Source organism: Silurus aristotelis (genome assembly GCF_946808225.1).
Source record: "Silurus aristotelis genome assembly, chromosome: 8".
Lineage (NCBI taxonomy): Eukaryota > Metazoa > Chordata > Actinopteri > Siluriformes > Siluridae > Silurus > Silurus aristotelis.
Genome location: NC_139581.1, coordinates 9,562,839 through 9,583,321, shown reverse-complemented (window position 1 = coordinate 9,583,321; position 20,483 = coordinate 9,562,839). Strand labels below are relative to the sequence as shown.

The 20,483-nt window shown below is 37.9% G+C and overlaps 4 protein-coding genes across 6 annotated transcripts in view; 2 read left to right on the top strand and 2 right to left on the bottom strand.

The window, feature by feature from the left end:
- Window positions 1–9: 9 nt before the first annotated feature.
- On the top strand, window positions 10–9,774 carry proser3 (proline and serine rich 3). Its single transcript, XM_083547956.1, has 14 exons — window positions 10–101; window positions 431–478; window positions 569–677; window positions 764–1,026; window positions 1,295–1,455; window positions 2,435–2,544; window positions 4,590–4,675; window positions 4,966–5,105; window positions 5,766–5,941; window positions 6,022–6,467; window positions 6,806–6,995; window positions 8,027–8,207; window positions 9,426–9,507; window positions 9,611–9,774. Exons 2-14 carry the CDS (start codon window positions 468–470, stop codon window positions 9,648–9,650), a joined length of 1,995 nt encoding a protein of 664 aa, XP_083404082.1. The 5' UTR covers window positions 10–101; window positions 431–467; the 3' UTR covers window positions 9,651–9,774.
- On the bottom strand, window positions 9,653–11,773 carry hspb6 (heat shock protein, alpha-crystallin-related, b6). 2 transcript variants are annotated; one of them, XM_083548197.1, is made up of 4 exons: window positions 11,634–11,773; window positions 11,257–11,417; window positions 10,562–10,684; window positions 9,761–10,441 (listed from the first exon to the last, which is right to left on the bottom strand). In XM_083548197.1, exons 2-4 carry the CDS (start codon window positions 11,413–11,415, stop codon window positions 10,268–10,270), a joined length of 456 nt encoding a protein of 151 aa, XP_083404323.1. In that variant the 5' UTR covers window positions 11,416–11,417; window positions 11,634–11,773; the 3' UTR covers window positions 9,761–10,267. The 2 variants fall into 2 exon arrangements, with proteins under 2 accessions (XP_083404322.1, XP_083404323.1); XM_083548196.1 differs by lacking the exon at window positions 11,634–11,773 and having other exon boundaries at window positions 9,653–10,441; window positions 11,257–11,533.
- A 780-nt stretch (window positions 11,774–12,553) lies between these two features.
- On the bottom strand, window positions 12,554–16,787 carry psenen (presenilin enhancer, gamma-secretase subunit). The gene is made up of 5 exons (XM_083548201.1): window positions 16,633–16,787; window positions 16,113–16,179; window positions 14,699–14,803; window positions 12,761–14,331; window positions 12,554–12,664 (listed from the first exon to the last, which is right to left on the bottom strand). The coding sequence occupies exons 2-4, from the start codon at window positions 16,171–16,173 to the stop codon at window positions 14,192–14,194; spliced, it is 306 nt and encodes a 101-aa protein (XP_083404327.1). The 5' UTR covers window positions 16,174–16,179; window positions 16,633–16,787; the 3' UTR covers window positions 12,554–12,664; window positions 12,761–14,191.
- A 385-nt stretch (window positions 16,788–17,172) lies between these two features.
- kmt2bb (lysine (K)-specific methyltransferase 2Bb) overlaps window positions 17,173–20,483 on the top strand; it is a 38,339-nt gene continuing 35,028 nt past the window's right edge. For both annotated transcript variants that reach the window (XM_083547707.1, XM_083547706.1), the window contains exon 1: window positions 17,173–17,564. In XM_083547707.1, coding sequence (XP_083403833.1) covers window positions 17,235–17,564 — 330 coding nt within the window. In that variant the 5' untranslated portion in view covers window positions 17,173–17,234. The remainder of the gene's footprint in view (window positions 17,565–20,483) is intronic.

The window sequence follows — 20,483 nt, the reverse complement described above, 5'->3', positions numbered from 1 at the left end:
ATTATTGGGTGAAATACTTGTCAATCATCAGCATCGACATCTGATTGGTTGCTACAGGACCAGTTATGTGTTGCAAACAGATTTTAAGCTGCTGGAGAAAGGTTAGTATTGTTTATGCGGAAGAGACTTTTTAAATTTAATTTTGATTAAATACACTGGGAAAATGAAGTGTTTTTATTTCTACATTTAATGTTTTGTTGGATTTGCATTGATATTTTGTTTTCTTGGGACTTGCCAGTTCGTTATTTTTGGCTGCCTAGTAACACATTGGATGCTTGTGTAGTACAAAGCTGAGTGTGATCTTCACGTTGGGCAGTGTTACCCTTCAACCTTACCCTCCTGACTCAATTAAATAATGTGAACTAGTTAATAATGATGTATTTCAACTAGGTAGCTTAGATACTAACACTTTTTTTTTTTTTACATGTAGTTACTAAGAAGGTAACTCATGCTCCTAACTGTGGATCATGAAGTCGAGGTGAGATAAAAAATTAAAAAATAATAATAATCCTAATTTATAACTATATAACTAATAAATACAACTAATTAACTCAAATTCTTGTTTCAGTGATTCTATTTTCACCAAAAAGAATCCCTTTCCTCCCGAACCCCGTCGAACTAAAGGCCATTACAGTCCATCCAGAGCAAAGAAAATTCCCAAACAACAGAAAAGGCTGGTGAGAGAAGTTATTTCTAAAACAGAGAAATCTAAATTATAAACAGACTCTGATGTCCACAGGATCATTGAATGTTTTGTGTCCAGGCACTGAGCCCTGTCCGGTTTACACGGTCTGCCAGTCCTCCAGAGAGTCCTCCCAACACTGCATCTCTCAGCCCAGAGGATCAACGCTTTCTCGAAGGCTCACACAATGTCCTACTCTGTCCTCTTCCATCTATAACTGGGCAGAAGAACTACTCAGAATCCTGGCCTTCTACTGAACAGAGTTCTTCCCCTGCTAGCAGCGATGATCAACATAAACAAAGCACAGTGACCGGTCGCACACAGGAGCCTTCAGTACTGGCAAAGTATGAGATATGATGAGGAAAAACTGTAATGCATTTAAAAATATGCATTATTGCTTTACATTTTATTCTATATAAGCATGTTTAATAACAATGTTGTCTTCAATAATCGCTAAACAAACTTTTGTGCATATTATCAAACATAAAATGCAACATTTAACACTTGAAAGTCAAATCAAAAGATCTTTGGCATGAGTGAAATGATTTCTTCTTCAGAGAATTACTTTTACTAATAGAGAATTACAATTTTCTTTCCAAATCTTTCTCTTAGGTACATTGAGCGTTTCCGCTACGGAAGGCCACAAAGTCGTGAAGAAAGACAGAGGTTGGCAGCTGATGGAGAAGAGAATCAGCCATTTTGGTGGATGTCGTCAAATCCTTCCCAACCATCCAGCTCAACTCCAACTCGTATGCCTAAGGAATGTCTTGGAGGTGTGTTACAGTGAATAGCATTGTTTAATCTCAAACAACATGCAAAAGTAATACCCTTACAATTTTCTTTTGACAATATTATGAATGCAAATTAATTTTTTTGTTGTTTTTTTGTTTATTATGATTATAGAGCACAAAAAATGTAATGGGAATCACCATTAAGTAAAACTCAAATCTATTTGAAGAGCAAGGATCAGGGATAATGTCTAATATACCGTATTTTTCGGACTATAAGCCGCTACTTTTATGAAATTTCCGAACGGCAAAAAAAAAAACGCACCTCATCTGTGTTCTGAGCTGCACGGCATCGGGAGAAAAATCGTTTTTCTTAAACGCACGACGATGCCAAAAGATAAACTCCCGAGAGAAACAGTTTTGAAAGGAAGATGGAAAACAGTGAACAATGATTTTCTCGGTCGGCTACTGTTTAGATACAAGCCGTTGTAACGCGTTGAGTCTGGGTGAAGGGAGAGCTCACTAACTCCAGTTACAACAGAAATCATATAAGCACAGACAGGTTTTCTAAACTCGTGCTTTTTTATTATTCTTGGCAACAGCGTTATGGGTTAGTAAAAGAAACTTAGAAATGAGCATCAAAAAATAATAAGGACATATTCCTCGGTCTCCACACACGCAGTAATAGCGGAAAAATGCGACGCCAGGCTGTTCCCAAAATACCGCTCTGCTCCTAAAGGAAGCGCAACATATTTCACTCGTTACACCGTGTAACAGACACTGTCTTTCGTTAAAGCCTATGTAAAGTTCATTAGTGCGGCTTATAGACAGGTGCGGCTTATTTATGTTTAAAATAAAAATCTTTGTCAAATTTAGTGGGTGCGGCTTATATATGAGTGCGCTTAATAGTCTGGAAATGACGGTATATTTAATGTAGACTACGGTAATAAAGTATTGGTTAAAAGAGCTACAAAAAAAGGTGGTTTGCTTGATATTTTTTTTTTTTTTTTAACTATTTTTACAGGATTGTTTGAGTGTGGAAATGAAGGCACAGGCAGTGTGCAGGATCTGATCAGCTATCAAGCAGAAAGTTTGCTTTCTCCCACCAGAGGCCTGCTGGATTTAAGTGCACTTGTAAGATCTTTACTCAATAATTTACATTATTAATGGTTGTTTATTATTAAGTGGTGAACATTTCAAAGTTATTTTGAAGTTGAGCACTTGAAGGTAGTACTTATCTTTATGATAAGAAAAACAGCATCTAAAAAGTCCTTTAGACTAAATTTTGAAAATTGAATCCGCTATTTACGACTTCCACAGACATCACAAATATTTAAGTTACACAGTGATGTATAGGAAGGTGGTAACTCGGGGGTTATGGCTCTGTGTTACTAATCGGAAGGTTAGGGGTTTTGCAAGTGGAGGTAAGGCCCTTAACTCTCTTTGCTCCAGGGGTGCTGTATCATGGTTTCCTAACATTGATGGGATATGTGAAGAAAGAATTCACTGTGCTGTAAAGTACATGTGACGTGTATAAAGTACCTTGATTTTTATAGCTTTATACAATAAAGTATTTTGTTAAAGAAAATGAGTGAGTTTCATTATTGAATCATAGATTTAATATTTTAGTTTTGTACTTTAAATGTAAACAGAGTAGTGATTGTTTTTGGTATTTATGTTATGTATGTTTTTCTATGTATTTATGTGTGTACTATGTGTCTATGTTTTTGCTCTGTCTGCTACAATTTATTCATCAGCAATGTTGGCACCTCAGTAGCTATACCTGTGTAGATCGAAATACTCTTTATATTGTATATTCAAAGCCTTTTTAATCATCTCCTATTGTAAGTTCTGTATAGAATTCGCAGTTGTTATTATTATTATAAATATCAGGTTCTCATGTATGTCTGTACGAACCTAGTGGATAAATGTTGCCTCTTAGTAGCTCTAATACAAAACACATCTTCCTTAAATGTCCTTTGTTTGTATGTCCTAAAACGTTTTGGCACAGACGATGTTTAGAATTTAGTTCTCTGTGGTTTATCAGTTAAATGCCTTGGCATTGTAGGAAGAAGAGCTTCTCTCCTGGGCCTGCTGCACTCACAGCTTGTGCTGTTGTTGTTCAGTGTCTCGTTGTATATTTATGAATTCTTCATAGACAGCAGTGACTTGTGCAGCCAGTTGTGCAATTTAGGATTGTTGTTCTAGCACATTTGTGGTTGTTTTGTATGTGAAAGTGAGGCTAACGTGTGAATCTGCAAGGATTTTTGTAAGTCAAACTTTGTGCAGAATAACCTGGTTTTGAAAAAAATCTATCTATCTATCTATCTATCTATCTATCTATCTATCTATCTATCTATCTATCTATCTATCTATCTATCTCTCTATCTCTCTCTCTCTCTCTCTTTCTCTCTTTCTCTCTTCTCTCTCTCTCTCTCTCTCTCTCTCTCTCTCTCTCTCTCTCTCTCTCTGTGTGTATATATATATATATATATGATATAAGATATTGTATTATACACACACATTAAGGGAAAAATAAGTTGATTTTAAATTAAATTGAAAGGCTCTTTTTATACCCAATCATGTTGCCAATTGACCTAATAAGTTGCAAATTGGTCCTCCAGTTGTTCCTTATATGTACATTTAACCTTTTCTGCCTCTTATTGCTACCTGTCCTAACTTTTTTGTAATGTGTAGCTCTCATGAAATCCAAAATGAGCCAATATTTGGCATGACATTTCAAAATGTCTCACTTTCAACATTTGATGTTATCTATATTCTATTGTGAATAAAATAAGTTAATGAGATTTGTAAATTATTGCATACCTTTTTTATTCACAATTTGTACAGTGTCCCAACTTTTTTGGAATCGGGTGTGTGTGTGTGTGTGTGTGTGTGTGTGTGTGTGTGTGTGTGTGTGTGTGTGTGTGTGTGTGTGTGTGTGTGTGTGTGTGTGTGTGTGTGTGTGTGTGTGTGTGTATATATAATATATACAGAATATGGCAGTATTTAAAAATGATCAAAGTTTTAACACTCTTTCAGCATTTATGGATTTTATATTCCAATCAGATGTCTCAGAAGTAGCACACAGGCTTGTGCCTTATGCAGGCAAATAAATAATGTGCAAGGCAGTACATAGGAAATATAAACTTAAATAATGTGCTTGCTGTGTGTTCCAGGTTTTATCTGATTCCTCACACTGTGAGCAAGGAGAGCCAGAAATCCTTCAGCTTCAGGAGAAAGCCAGTAGACTTCTGCAGAGGAGGTACCATAAAATGCATTCTCTTACTGACTCATCACATCAGCATCCAGCATACTGAGTTGTGTTGAGTATAAATACATAAATCATCCAATAGTTCACTGTCCTAAAATAAAAGAAAATAATATGAAGGCCATGCTTAATATTAACAGTATGTTATTAATCTATATAAATTACATGCAATTCAGTATTTTTAAATATTGTCCAGATACATCCATGTGGGATTGACTTGATGACATCATGACCATGAATTAATATAAAAAAAAGTATAAGATGATGTGTGTGTTGTTTTTCAGTGAGCACTCCCTGAGCACTGGCTCCAGTGGTGTACCCATCAGCTCTGAAGGCTTGTGCTGTTCTGATTTCTCCTCTCCTGTTAGTTTTGATGAGCCGATCCGAAAGCCCACAGTTCCCAGTTTGATAGATGCAGCCAATTGTAAGCACATACATCAATACTTATTATTTATGCAATTAATATTTATTAGTCATGTTCACTGTGTGGTTCTCAGTTTTACTTAATAACAGCTGCCTTGTGTACAGACGTTTCAGTATTGCACAAACTATGGTGGTGATTTTAGGGTAAATATAAATAGAAAATGAATCCGTTTGGGTTCAAACAGGTTTTACTACTCTATATATATATATATATATATATATATATATATATATATATATATATATATATATATACAGTACAGACCAAAAGTTTGGACACACCTTCTCATTCAAAGAGTTTTCTTTATTTGCATGACTATGAATATAAAACTATATATATATATATATATATATATATATATATATATATATATATATATATATATATATATATATATATCACACACACACACAACGTATTTTCCGGACTATAAGCCGCTACTTTTTTCTGTGTATGTGTATGTGTATATATATATATATATATATATATATATATATATATATATATATATATATATATATATATATATATATATAATATAATATAATATAAAAAAAATTTTTACTTTTTATTTAAATCCACTCATGAATTCAGTGCTAAATCTACTTATTGCATTATTCCCAGCTCACCTCAGTGTTTTTTTTTCTGTGTTTCCTGTAGTGATGGCACAGAGAGGCCCACTTCCATCAGGCTCAGTTGGGTCACAACCCCGACCTGAGGATGACATCCTGTTTCAGTGGCGCCTTAGGAGGAAGATGGAGCAGGCCAGACAGTGGAGTCACACCTCCCGTAGTTCTACTCTTCATCAGCCCTTATTAAGCAGACTGGCATTGCAAGTAAATAAACAGTGCACTTATAATCTTAACAGATTTTGTCTGTCATTGCTACAAAACTTGTTTTATTTTCTCCTTAAAAGGCACAGCCTGGACTTTCTTTTACATCTGCACCCATGGGGATGACTGGTAGCGTAAACGCCCCTTTCCCCTGTCCAGTCCCTGACCCAGTGCCATCTTCCTCCAGCCAAGTCCACCCTGCATCTAGCACTTACACCAAGGATGAGTCAATCAATCAAAGCCACTTAGATTTAGCTCTTCGCTGTGAGCGAGAGAAGAGCCCTAAACAGCTACAGACAGCCCATTCCATCCATCAGCCCTGTCTCAGAGGACAGGTCTGCTTTTCAGGGAGCTCAGGAGAGCCGTGCAGTAAACAGCAATGTTCTCTACCTGCATCTCCACAACCTACTGAGAGCTCAGAGGGAGATGGCTACCAGGAAAAAAGGGGTATGCAGACCAGCAGCAGGGTGGAGCGAGAACGGGCCAAGAAAAAATTGGTACCATTTCCCCAAAAGAAGAAATCAAACCGGTATATTGTTATGTATTAGGTTTTTGTTTGTTTGTTTGTTTGTATTTTTGCATTTATTTTTAACAGAACATTAATACTATAAAATCAAAGTGCCAGAAAAATTTCAATATCAAACAAGATGCTTACAGAGAATTGTATATTTTAGTTCTAGAATGATATTGCATTACCCATAAAATCAACTGTAAAGTCTTGAATATAAATCAGGAAAAAGGGTCTTAAACAGCCTTTCTGCTATTCTCAATTTACAAAATAAACATACAGCCCGTGTATAGCAAATGTGTTTTCTGTCAGTTCTGCTTGAGCTGCACAGGCTGATGTGGAGAGTTTTGTTTTTGCAGGCATGTGGGGGATGGGAATGTGGGTGAGAGGAATCAGCACACTGTCAAGGCCAAAGAAAGGCAGAGTAGGGGTCAAGAAAAGGTTCGCTCTAAAAGCAAAGAGAATGCAGGACGCAGAGAGAGCACGGGTTCAACACGAGGTGTTCGTTTACGAGATTCTCCATCACCTGTACACAACACTCTCGGCCAGGTCAGTGCGTTCTTCTCATCACTATAGCGTTAATCTTCATTTTTACTCACAGTAGGCAAAGAAGAACAGATTCGAATTACAGGACATGCATCCACACTACTTGTGGTACCAACAGTAATGAATAAACAACAAGAAAATGTATCTGTAATATGCTAATTGTCACTGGGTAATAAGAGAGGTCGACCGGTTTTGCCAATTAATCTGCACCGATAGTCGATTGCAAAAATCCATTATTTTTCTGGGTAGCATCTGTTGCTGGAGAGCCTGAGAAGGTCCGCTGTCATTACGAGGGCAGCCTTTAGAAGCGAATCATTGATGCCATGTGCTGTTTGTTGTTTTTTTTTTTACTTGAGGCTGCATGGAGAGTGTTATATTATATTTATTATTAAAATGTTTTAATTATATAATTATATTCAAGAATGAAAATATTCATATATATATATATATATATATATATATATATATATATATATATATATATATATATATATAATGTGCAGTGAAATGCTTTTAAAGACTGTTCAAGCATAAAAAGGGATAGAAAATAAAGGGAATGGAATGAGGATAAAAATAAAAACAAGAAAAAAAAGAAGGTACGTAGATGAATAAAAAGTATAAACTATATAAAATATATAAAGATGTGATTAACATGATTGTCCTTAAAGTGTCTGTGTGTAGTATGGTGTGGTATAAAGTGGCACTGTGCTGTGCAAATCCCAGAGATGAAGTGACAGTCCAGAGTTAGTGTCATAGTGCAAAAAAGTTGTGCAGAAAAAAGATGGAGATAGAGGTCCAGTACTAGATCCTGGGTGTTTCCTGGTTTAAACTCCAAACAGCCTGCGGGAAGAAGCTCCTCCTCGTTCTCTCTGTGTTTGCGCTTCCCTGAACGCAACAAAGAATAAAGTCCATTGTTTGGATGGCTGAGGTCCTTCTTAGCTCTCAGTATCGGTAAAATACACTATCGGTCGACCTCTAGTTAAAAATAATTAATCATCATCATCATCCTCGTGTTTTACTTTGCATCCTACAAGGTTGTTTCCGAGGTGTTGTTTCCTGGTACCGATTCACCAATCCAGTCTAGCACCCCTTGCACATCTACCTCGCCAGCACCCCTATGCACCCCTCCAGCACCTCCTCTTTCACCTGCGCCTCCCCCTCAACACTCATCCCAACCGATTGAGGTCATAGGTCAGCTGATGCAGGAGGCACAAGGTGAGAAAGTTATGATCATGAAAACTCGGTTTCTCTTCGTTTTGTGGCGTGTGTGTGTGTGTGTGTGTGTGTGTGTGTGTGTGTGTGTGTGTGTGTGTGTGTCTCCACGTGTTAGTGTTCATACATAGCACAATTTATTAATATAGTATTACATAAACGGCTCAGTGAAGTAAAAAAAAGACATATAAACAAGTGTACTTATAATAGACACAGTATTGAGCCTACAGTTTAGTTAAAGGAAGTAAAACTCACAAAATAAGATCCAAAAAGGCATTGTAGGTGGGAATAAGTAAGAAAGTAAGATGATGTTGATTTATCCATCTAATTACTTTATTCCAGCCAGAGTTGCAGTGGATCTGGAACACTGAGTGTGAATTTAATCTGTTGGGTTTGTCTCTCGGAGCTAGCCACAACTCCAAGAGTCTCATCCTACTCGCTCTTGCTCAGTTTCGCCAATACGGATCTGGGAATATCAGTCACACAAATAACAGGACATATATGAAAGATATTTAAAGGTTAATAACCGAGAGAATGCGTATAAAGAACTCTGTGACGACTACAAGACCATTGCGTTACATATCAGTACATGACGAACAACGTATTGTTGAAGGTCATACTGTTCTTGGTATACTTACGGAACATTTTACTGAAGGACACCACATGACTGCCAAATCCCTGTAAAATGCTATAACGTCTCATCATACCCACCTTGATCTTGCCATGGAATTACTCACCAATGCTGGCATGGCTTTAACAAACAATAAACAAACAAACGTAAGCATCTCTCATAAATATACAATGGTCACAGCATAAAAATATGCGCACAAACCAGGTAAATTAGTCCTGTTGGATTAACTGAATAAATTTTTTGGAATATTATATTTAAATAACAAATTAATGAGTAATAAGATACCAGTTCCTCACTAGGCATTGTGAACACCCATTAACACCTAGTTTGCAGTTTAGAGTCGTAAATGCATCATTTAGCATGTTTTTGGGAAGTGGGAGGAAACCAGAGGTCACACAAAGGGACAACATTATCCATTAACCCAAGTTGAGGATCAGAATTGATTTTCAAATAAATAAATGTAATACATGCACAAAGTCCCACTATTATAAAATGCTTTAAAAAAAAAAAACGTTTTAGATTTAAAATCTACTACACACTACGTAACTTTTTGAACAGGTTGTACTTCCAAATTATGTTTCCTAATACAGATTCCGATGGGCTGGAATTTGCAGATGATCCGTTATTATTAGTGCTTCGGCAGCAGAGAAAGTGGGTGAAAGAGCAACTCGGGTGAGAATATATTTTTAAATCCTTATTTGTGGAATTAAAAACCTTTTGCCAGATCTAAGTTGTTGTGACATCTAATATGTTCCATGAAATGTTTTTCCCCCAGTGAGGTTGAAGAACGCCTGGATAAACTCCATGAAGTCTGAGCTACAGTCACACAATAAGGTTTATTAGTGCAATTCAATCAGCTTCGTATTTATAATTTTTTTTTGGTCGGCAAATGGATATAATTGTGTTTAACACTGTAAATAAACAATTTTGGAAAACAAATATTTATTTGAAGACTTTATGTTGATGCAGCAGTTAAATTAGTGCACAGGATATCATTCCTCATACGTCCAAAACTACACATACAAAACAAACAGTTATTAAGGAATATGTACAGTCATGAATAACAATTTGGTTGCTTGTGAGACTGATCAGTCCATTAATCTCTGATATGTGCAACTTTTATACTGAATAGCAATTTTAGAATGTTTAGAACATACTGGAAACATGGAGGAGGATTCTGAGTTTCAGGTGTATTCACTATGCCTCTGGAAGCCTAACATTATTAAAATGCTGAAAGGATTATTGATGCGGTGTTGGGCTTGGTGTCATGTATGTTTGCAAACAGCTCCAGCTAGTGCGGCGCCACCAAATGGACGGTCGGGTTGTTTCCTTTGATGCGCATCCTTTTGAGAGTGATCTACATCTTGGGACAGAATGACATACAAGGTCCATCTGTTGACTTTTCATCCTGTCGCCATCTAAAGAAGGTCTTTTAAACTCCTGATCCTGAGTGTGTAGGCGATTCGGCGTTTTCAACCTTCAGCAGAGGGGCAGTAATAAGTAGCATTCTCTCTGGTGACACTGCACACTCCAGTTTCAAGGCATCCACTTTGTTTGGAATGCGGTACCTTCGGTTAAACTGGCGGGTCACTAATCCGGATCCGTCCTTTAACCAGAAGAATTTAACAAAGGGAAGGATTAGGCTTCTAAAACATTCCTAGCATAATGTACATTAGCTGTACAGATAAACAGCCAAGTCGATCCGAGTGTGTGGGTTAGAACTGACCTTTCTCTGTTCATGTTTTCCCTCTACCACAACATAATCGCCTGTGACTTTAACCGTCAGCTCTTCTGGACTGAAGTGTTTCACATCAAGTTGCACAGTAAATCCATTTTGGTCACAAACAACCTGAAATATAAAGACATGATGAATTTCCATGAATGGTATTAGTAAGATGTGCATTGTTATGTTGCTGTCATTGGACGAAGGCTGAGTCCATCATTAACATTACACACACTGATTTATATCAAATTTGCCGCAAACATTGTAGTTTTTGCTCTTTGAACATTTTAAAAGTGTCCCAAACACATTCAAATTAACAACATGGTTAATGGTTCTAGAAGGGTTTTTTTTTATTATTATTTATTATTATTATTATTATTCTGAAGGGCTTTTGTTTGGAAACTATTAAAAAGACTAAATAAAACCAGGTATAACTTTGGTTTTGGTACATTATATGCAGCTTTAGCTATTAAAGAAAAAAATTAAACAGGAACAGAGGAAAAGGTAGAGATTTATACCCTGATTTCCTCAATATGCAGTTTCTCATAGCCATTTTGTATGGTATCTTTAATTCTTGTCAAACTTTAGAAACATTTCTATGCTTTAGTTAAAAAAAACAAGGCATGCCTTATCAGTCTACATCGATTTTGACTTGTGTGAAATTGTTTCTTTTATGAAAATTAAGACTTTTCACCCACCTGTGCAGCTCCTGTGTGCTCTTTAACTGGGATTAGAAGCTCAGCTGGGGTCCATGAGTAAGATCCCAAAGTGCCCCCTAGACGAGGCAGCAGGGGAGGCAGAACTCTCTCCCAGGGGATCCCACTCATAGAAGTACTAGGAGGCAGGTCGAAATCCATTCCTTAACCATAAAAAAATGAAGAGAAAACAGTGAAGAAGGAAACACAGAGCTGGTCAGTGAAAACGCAGTGGTTGTTGTGTGCAGTTAAAGTGAGTCGTCTCCTGCTTTAAATAGCTCTCCACCCCCTCAGCCCCTGCACAGACATGCCCCTGAAGAAGCACATGTTCCACAAGAGTAGATGTCTGACACACACATAAGGGTTTCTTTTAATCTTACCTCGGCTCTTCAGTAATCTTTTAATATTGGTATTAATTTTCAGGTTAATAGAGTTTCCTTTTTTCTGTTCAACTCGTGCTCCTCTCCCACATGGAGCTTTTGAATCCCTTTATGTAGCCTGTGATGTGTCCAGATTATGTAAGCAGAATGATCCAGTAACAGGTTTATGGTGTTCCCAGGCTTTATCTTTAGATGAAGTTTTCACATTGTTTCCAAAGGGTTTTGAAGGATATACAGCGTCTGTATCTATCTTACATCTAGTTATCTCTGTATCCTACATACAGCTAGAAGGACATGTGCTGAAATTTCAGCATCAAATCTAAAATATATAACTAAAATCCAGTGAGTGTTCAGATTTCAGAAATTTCTCTTATAGCTTAACCCCATATTAAGCAGAAAATGTTTGACTTTGATTCATCATTTATGTAGACGTAATACAGCAGATCATACACAACATGCCCAAACATCATCACCTGACATCACACTGGTTCATCCACCAAAGTGTAACCATACAATTGAACAGGATGTTTGTGTACACTGTAGAATTGCAGGCTTCCTTCACTGGGACTAGACCCAAACCTGTTCCGCTTGACTGTACTCAAAACCAACTCCATAAAAATATGGTTTGTCAAGGTTGAGATTTAAGGATTGATTGTCCTAAGCAAAGACCTGAAGATTCACTGGCTAATGTTTCTGAATAAACAATTTCCTACTTCCAAACTCGAATGGAAAGTCTTTTCCAGATTATTCCAGCAATGGGAAGTTCAACATCCATTTTGCCATATAGTGTCAAATAATTAGGTACAATTGAAAGCAATAGGATTAACTTTATCTAAAGGTAAAACAGGTACAGCAGTTTTATCACTTTTATACCATATTGGTTTGCCAAAAAAAAAAAAAAAAAAAACGTAAACATTTCCTTGAAGAATGTGGTTTTTTTTCCATTTAATGCTATGGAACACCTGTAAGACAACATAGTTTGGGTTATCATTTGGATTAATGCAACTGTAACCCATTATTTCCTCACCAGCCTGATTTTTTTTAACGCAGTTTCTGGTATTTCTACTAAACTGTAGCTCCTCTGACAAATAATGGAAGACCTACTGGATTGTACAAGGCGCTGACACTTGAGAGTGCTTTTATGATCCTGATTCGCATCATTGTTTTCCATTAGATGTTTATTACACTGAAGCAGGTAACAAATGAAAGAAAAACAAATTAGTTCAGCACACAGGGAGACATGGTCTTGGGAAAACACCAGGTTCAGGTAACGAGTGTTATGATTGCACACCTGTGGAGGGTGACAACAGGCCACTTTGACTTTTCCGAACTGCAGCTCTGGACTATAAATAAGTTCAAAGCGTTAGTAACAGCTCAGTGTGACTGTTCCCACAAGTGCGTAACCTCTTCCATGGACAAGCATGTGCCCAGAAAAAGTCACTATCCGTTTTACCTCTTTAGGCCGTCCATGATATATGAAACCACCGATGATTCCTGACAGAGCACAGATATCAAGATCCTTTCCACTAGTTACATAATTATTTGGAACATTGACCCCCGACCCCCCCCAAAAAAAACAAGACATCTTCCCGGGTCTTTCCAATAATACAATGTAATGGGATCTGGAAACAACACATGCCATGGCATTTAAAAACATATTTAAACCTGTAATGGTTAAAGAAACAAAGTTGTACTCCATGTCTACAAAACCGGTTGTATTTTTGCTACCAAATAGACTTGAATCGCACAAGAACTGAATACAGTCTCAACATCACAGAAATCAGGTATATGTTTTTATAGAGATGAAGAAGTAGTAATCTGAATCAATAACAGTGGCTTTCACAGCCATGCCTAGTAAACAAAAACATGTGGTCAAACATGTAATAAGGATTGAAATGAATTGTGTGCAAAGGAAATCTTACAAAGGAATTATTGTAAAATCATCAACATGATCACACTACCCTCAACATCAAGAATGAGCCAAAAATAAGCTGACACTATTCATGAACATGAACACTATGAACCGTCACGTAACGACTACTTGCTGGTCATATTTTGGAAAACGTAGTTCAGATGCCTGACTGCAGAACTCATCAATCTTTTTTTTTATTTGTCAGGATGCCAAGTACTGATGTTGGGAAACATATTTTGCCTGCTGTCAACACTCCGTCTACAAGCTACTAAAAACAGCACCCAGTAAGATCCAGACAGGAAGGAGGATTAGAATGTGCCCAAATGTGAGATTGGGTTTCATAATAGGCGCCAGTTATGAATTAGACATAAGAAAGGCTTTAGTCATGGATTCAAGAGTCTGGTATGTCAGCCCGGTTGGAAGAATCAGAAGATTATAAGATTATAATTAGCATTATAGATGAGGAGTGTGTGTGTGTGTGTGTGTGTACAATTGTGTCTTGTCACTCATTGCTTATGACATCAGAGTCAGACTCATATTCATTCTCTCATGTGTCATTCTTTCACTTTCATGAGGCAAAATAATAAATCACGTTTATCATCCTGTTTAAGAGATTTAAAAAAAAAAAAAAAAAAACAGTGTCTCTTTATGGTGTGCCAAGAGGAATGGTGAAGGAGAGATAATCGGCCACTTCGCCCCACTGTGCTCGGTAATGCTGGAAAATGGTGATCCACGTCGTGAGCACGGCCACCCACAGCATTAACCCCAGCGCTGAACGTTTCACATCTGCATACAAACCATTACAGTTACAATTTAGGCACAAACATGGGCAGGTTTAACAAAACATCTCATAACGTTAATCACAAGTATAGAATGTGTGTGTGTGTGTGTGTGTGTGTGTGTGTGTGTGTGATCATGTAACCTGAAAGGCCGTCTTTAACCAAAATGTGTAGCATTTAAATGTGGAATTAATCTCAAAAACACACTTTAAACATATTTATGCTCATGACTGTGTACTTTCATACCTCATCAACTCTATGTAATAGTACTGAACAATAACAGATGTAGAATATGAAAAGTCAGCAGAAAGGCTTATGGCTTGGTAATGTCTCATCTTTAAGTCGTGTAAATAGATGCTCGATATCTTACTCACAGATTTTGATCTGCGGTTGTTCTGTGTAGGCAGGTTTTACGAAAGCTTCTTTAAAAAACCACACGACGTTAACCAGCCAGAGGAAAGGAAGGAAGGCAAAGCCACCTAAATAAGACAAACCAAACAAGGAAAAAAGCAGTGCATGCTCAATTTTATATTTCTGCTATAAATGTGCCACTGACACCTCGCTCTCTCTATCTAGATATAGATATCATAACATTCAAGTAATACATGTACAGTAGACCTTTATTGTGACAGACTGTGTTGCCACACTTCCGGTTGCACTTTACAAATATATACAGTTTTAAGGCCAGGTACCAGATCGTAAAATGCTTTTTTATTATCATTCACATCTGAATTAACATTTAATAATAATCACATAATATTCAGGAATTATTATAATACCCATGAGTTATTATATTCATTAGTTATTATATCAAACTATAATAACTTGGACCTTAAAGTCGCAATTTGAATAAGCCAGTGTTTTCTTGAGATGCATTTCATTAAACAATTAATGGTTTTATTTAGCAAAAAGTAATTAATTTCAATTAATTAAAACAAAAAAGACAAAATCACTCATCTGATTTTAATAACTGTGAAAGTACACCATATGCCCAAAACTATGTGGACACCTGACCATCACACCTGTATGTGGGTTTTCACCAAACTAGAACCACACAATTATAGATGATGTCTGCATTCTCAAGCCTTACAGCTTTCCTTTCACTGGAACTGGATGCTCCTGTGCACAAGTCAAGCTCCATGAAGCCTTGATATTTGGTATGGAAGAACTTGACTTGACCCTCAACCCTATTGAACACCTTTGTGATGAACAAGAACATGAACTTACACCAATCCTCCAATCAGTACCTAGCTTCGCTGATTTGTGGCTAAAAAAAATAAAAAATCGTCACAGTTAATAAAACTACAAAGAAGGAACTAAAACTAGAACTAAATGTTCCACAAGCACATGTAGGTGTAATGGTCAGGGGTCCAATAATATTCTGAGTGTATATCATGCGCAGCCGTAAGTACTGTGATGTTTAAGACTGCACAAACACAACAAATATACCATGAGCACTCATTTACATCAGTATGACTTATTACGTTGAATAAATACATGTTTATAAAGGATCTGTTTAAAATTTTATTTTAAGGAATCAACTGTGTATTACGTTGTCCTTCATTTGGTACTAAAATGTTGCACTTTATATAGTGTCCTAGTGAGTTTTGTGTAGTTCCGTATTCCTGTTTATTTATTTTGTCTTATGGACCTTGGTCCTGGGGAACGTTGGTTTTCTATACTGTGTACCTCACCCTATATGGTTGGAATAATAAAAGACTACTTGATTTTCAGATTTTAACACCTAAAACAACTGCTGAAGTGTTGCATTAATTGAAGGAACATTACCCAAATAATATTTCCGGCACAGATTCAGTTTCTCCTCGTTTGAAACGCGCTCCAGATTCATGCTTTCCTGGAAGAAGAATAAAAGAGAAAAGAAAAAGTTGAGTCATTTTACCATCTCATGCTTTCTCTGGAGGACTGGAGAGTTGATACCACCTAGCGGTGAACAGCAGTACTACCCAAATACACTGTATTTAAGAAGCGGTTTAAAGCGAACACAAGGCCTCCAGATAAACTCTAAAACACAAATAACCAAACTATCAAACATAAAGAAAGAGCGAAAACAACCAGAATTGAAACGTATATATAATTATAATTTCAACTATTTATTCAAATAACACTGATTCCCCTCTCTGCTCTGACGATTGTACGTCGCCTTTGTATCCAACAACAACGTAGGCAAATGAGAAAACACCAGGCTAGCTAACGGGGGCTAGGCAGCCGCGCTAAACACCGCTTTTAAAAGTATTTACACCGCGCTGTAAAATGTAAAATCGTACTATTTAGTTAGGAAAATAATTACCTCGGGTTGGGGAGAAGAATGAGGAACCAGCTGGTCAAAAAACGCGACTTTGAAGTGTGAAAGGGCTCGGAGACGAAGAAAGAACTGACATCCGCTTCCGCATCAAGCGGGTGATCATGACGCAAGGAGCCGGTGTGTCTTTGGGGAAATGTAGTTTTAAACAGGAGGGCGGGTTATAGGACTCGGGTTCTTTACGCAGCGGTGATTGATGGTTGTTATTTAGATGAACGATGGCAACAAAATAAATCCGAACCAAATATATAAATAATATTTAGATAATCAAAATTAATAGAATGTAATCAAGTCATTCCAATCAATTATTTAATGAATAAATTATCGAAAACAATTAATACATGCTCAGAATAATATAATAAATGGCGAATTTAATACTTCTAGATATTTCTGAAATGCGGCCCGTTAAATAATATTAATGCATTGTAATTAGATTTTTCCGCAGCGTCAAGGGTTGTGGTGGTCCGCGCCTCCATTTCCCACAATGCATCACGCCATAGTCGTCGTCTGCCCCCCCCTCCCAATCAGGCGCTTTCCCTCTCCACTGAACTCAGAGCTGCTTGTGTAAATCGGTGTTGTTGAAGCTAACGATGGCGGCGGCGGTGGGATGCGGCTCGGCGGCCGGGGCTGCTGGCGGAGCAGCGGGCGGCATGGCTGCGGCGCGCGGGCGCTTCCCCGGGCGGCCGTGGTCGTCGCGGAGCCGCCTGCGCTCGGAGAAGCGGTGGCAGCTCGGCCGCTCGGGCACAGAGCAAGACGACACTAGCGGCAGCGGTGGTGGTAGTGGTGGAGGAGGCCCGAGGCCTGGAAGCTGCCTGGCGCTTGCGTCCACCGAGGACCCGTCTCACCTCCGCCTTCTGGGGATCGGGGCGAGTTACAGGCGCCTGGGGGAGGCCGGGTACAGCTCGAGCGGCAGCGAGGAGGTCAGTAAACGCGCATGTTGTTCGCTTTGCAGGGGAGAGAGAGAGCGCCTGGGATCCCGCGGCCTGCTAACGCCGAGTGGAAGTTTAGTTTTGGACGAGCTTGTGTTAGCAGCACTGGGGACAACATGGACAGAAATAAAGGGCTACAGGCTGCTGGTTTCGGCCCCGAGGTGATGGTGAAGTGTTTAGCGAGCACGAAGGAGGAGGAACGGTGATCTCGGTGTAGTGTCCGTGTGTGTGTGTGTGTGTGTGTGTGTGTGTGTGTGTGTGTGTAAGAGAGAGAGAGAGAGAGATCGCTCTCCGTGTACAGGAACAGAAAGCTAAATTTTACACTGCGACCAGAAACAATGTTTCTGCGCTGTGTGTGTGTGTGTGTGTGTGTGTGTGTGAGATCGCGGAGGGGGAGGGGGGGCGAGCTACTGTAGCATACGAGCTAACACCACAAGACCTGTGTGTGTGTGTGTGTGTGTGTGTGTGTGTGTGTGTGTGTGTGTGTGTTTTAGTGGTAGCGCACTGTGGCACATCTGTCTGTTTTGTAGATTGCAGGTTTTTCAGATTCATCGTTGCATATCTAATGCACGAGCTGTTCGGACGAGGAAGTTCATGTGAGTTGAGTAAAATCTGCTTGTGTGTATGTGTGGGGGCCTGAGTGAAGACTGACAGAGGCATTGCTACAGTTCACACACACAGATGGGTGATGAGGAGCTGAGAAGCAGAACATGATCTATATTAAAGCATACACACCAGTTGAAGTCTGGATCAGTGTCAAGTTGTGTTTGCTTTTCGAATTGCATCTATAAACGTCTCGATTTTTTAAATGGTATAATCCAGGATAATGTTTGGACTCCCCGAATAATGTTTGGACTCCCAGGATAATGTTTGGACTCTCAGAACGGTGTGTGTCTTTAGTATAAGTGTAAAATAATGTATACATATATGCAAAGCATATTGATTTACCTTTTAAGCCCTATTTGCACTGGATTTGTTTTTCTGTATATCAGGGTATATCAGAGATTATATTTGCATCCAAGTCGGTCATTTTGATTCTACATAACATGTACCTTGAAGATTTTACTGCACCGTATAATCTGTAAAGTAACTAGTCAGATAATGTACATATGTACTGTTTTTTGAAGTTTAGACACTGCTTAAATCAGGTGTTGCGCTCAATTTAAAATGTACATCAATAAAATAGACAAGGTTTTAATGCCACTTTTTAAAAAAGCGATGCTATTTAGCTCTAAGTTCTAGCAGACATGCATGTCCTGGTCATGTAACCTACTAATGATCAGACATACTGCAAATTCACTCTACTCAGAGGGTCTAATCAAGGTCACAATGTACTTTTGTGTCAGCATGTGTGCAATACACATGGACCTTGTAGTGTAATAAACGTGTGTATAAACACGTTTCCCTCGATGTGGTTTATTTAGAGATCCCTTATCCTATAAATATCCACCGTAGTCTTTCCAGGCCTCTACAAATCACTATTATACCTGTACGTTTTTGCATTAAGTCTAGAAACCTAATCCAGTCTGAATAATACTTTTGTTTTCGTTAAGTCGGTTCAGATGTGTTTTCGGAGCCTTCCGAATGCTGCAGTTACAGTACACACACCTCTTGTGAATGTCAGTCATGTCTGGGTGATTGATGTAAGGGATGGTAGAGATGACAGTCGTGGACTGGTGTTGATAATCAAAAATTCAATGCCATCCCATGTCATAGCTTTCATTTTGCATCAGTGTAACAGTGTATGTTTTTTTTTTTTTTTAAACAAAATTGATTTTCCAAAACTATTATTTTGAGACCCATTCACTGAGATTCGCTCTTATGTTTTTTTATATAATGGCAGTGTTGGAGCTCGGAGCTCCAGCTGCTCCCTAATGCTGAACTTTCAGCTTATGAACTAAGTTGTCTTATTGCAAGATTCAGTAAATGAGCCTGGAGCGTTTTAGATGTTTTGGCAGGATAGTTTTAGAACCGTTTCACACCCATTAGTCAGTATTGATTTCATTGTCCTTTATCTGACAAATGCACAATTTTTTTTATATGTTGGTAAAAAAAAAAAAATGATGAACAAGATAAAGATAAACAAACTCTTATTGTGCAGAGAAATCAAGACTTTGTACTGGAAAAGCTTCCGCTATGTGACTCAATCTGTGATCATACACAGTGTCAGAAAGAGATATTAGGCATTGTAACTGAATTTGGAGCTCTGTTTCTATTACTGCTCAAGTGCTGCTTTAGTACTACATTATGCTTCAATCGGTTGTTTTCAGTGTTTTAATCTCCGTCCAATTTATTTGTTTATTTATGAGAAATTTATCATTAATTTACTTATATTTCGTCTGTTTATTTACACCTTTTTAAGTACAATATGATTTCTCGGTTTAAAGCAATTGTACATTTATGTAGTTTAAAATGAGAGAGAAATGCAATTTATGATTGGGGATTTAAAGAAACAGCTTTTTCAGCTGTACCTTTTCATTAAAATGTTACAAAATAGAAGTTGAAGGCCAAACATTTCCCTGCTTTAATCACGTGACAGCCACAGAAAGTCTTCCGATTGATTAAGATTCATCTGTTGTGCACAGGCTTTTCGTAACCCCCTGTCTGCAATGGTAAGGGTGCAGATGATATTTAAGTGGAGGAACGTTTCTCAGTACAGAAGTTACACTTGCACAATAGCGTATGCTGCTCAAGAAGAAGTGTATCTGACGCACCTCTGTTTTACTGCTAGGTTGTGAACAATCTGGTAATAGAAAATATACAGGCATATCAGTCTGTCCCATATCAAGTGCACCATATGGGCAGGTGTAGTTTAAAACACCACTGTGTATGACATGCACATAACACATGACGTAGAGCAATATAATCTCATTTTCACTTCCCAGAGTGCTTTGTTGGTACCAGAGGTTA

Bases quoted from the DNA above. Each gene is read 5' to 3' on its own strand.
- psenen (XM_083548201.1), bottom strand. From the start codon at position 16,173: ATGAATCTGGAGCGCGTTTCAAACGAGGAGAAACTGAATCTGTGCCGG. The intron at 14,804-16,112 runs GTAATGTTCCTT...TGTCTTATTTAG, and splicing joins GTGCCGGAAATATTATTTGG to GTGGCTTTGCCTTCCTTCCT. The intron at 14,332-14,698 runs GTGAGTAAGATA...GTTTGTATGCAG, and splicing joins ACAACCGCAGATCAAAATCT to ATGTGAAACGTTCAGCGCTG.
- proser3 (XM_083547956.1), top strand. The intron at 6,468-6,805 runs GTATATTGTTAT...TTGTTTTTGCAG, and splicing joins CAAAAGAAGAAATCAAACCG to GCATGTGGGGGATGGGAATG. The intron at 8,208-9,425 runs GTGAGAAAGTTA...TTCCTAATACAG, and splicing joins GCTGATGCAGGAGGCACAAG to ATTCCGATGGGCTGGAATTT.
- hspb6 (XM_083548197.1), bottom strand. From the start codon at position 11,415: ATGGATTTCGACCTGCCTCCTAGTACTTCTATGAGTGGGATCCCCTGG. The intron at 10,685-11,256 runs GTGGGTGAAAAG...TTTATATTTCAG, and splicing joins AGCACACAGGAGCTGCACAG to GTTGTTTGTGACCAAAATGG. The intron at 10,442-10,561 runs GTCAGTTCTAAC...TTCTGGTTAAAG, and splicing joins GAAAACATGAACAGAGAAAG to GACGGATCCGGATTAGTGAC.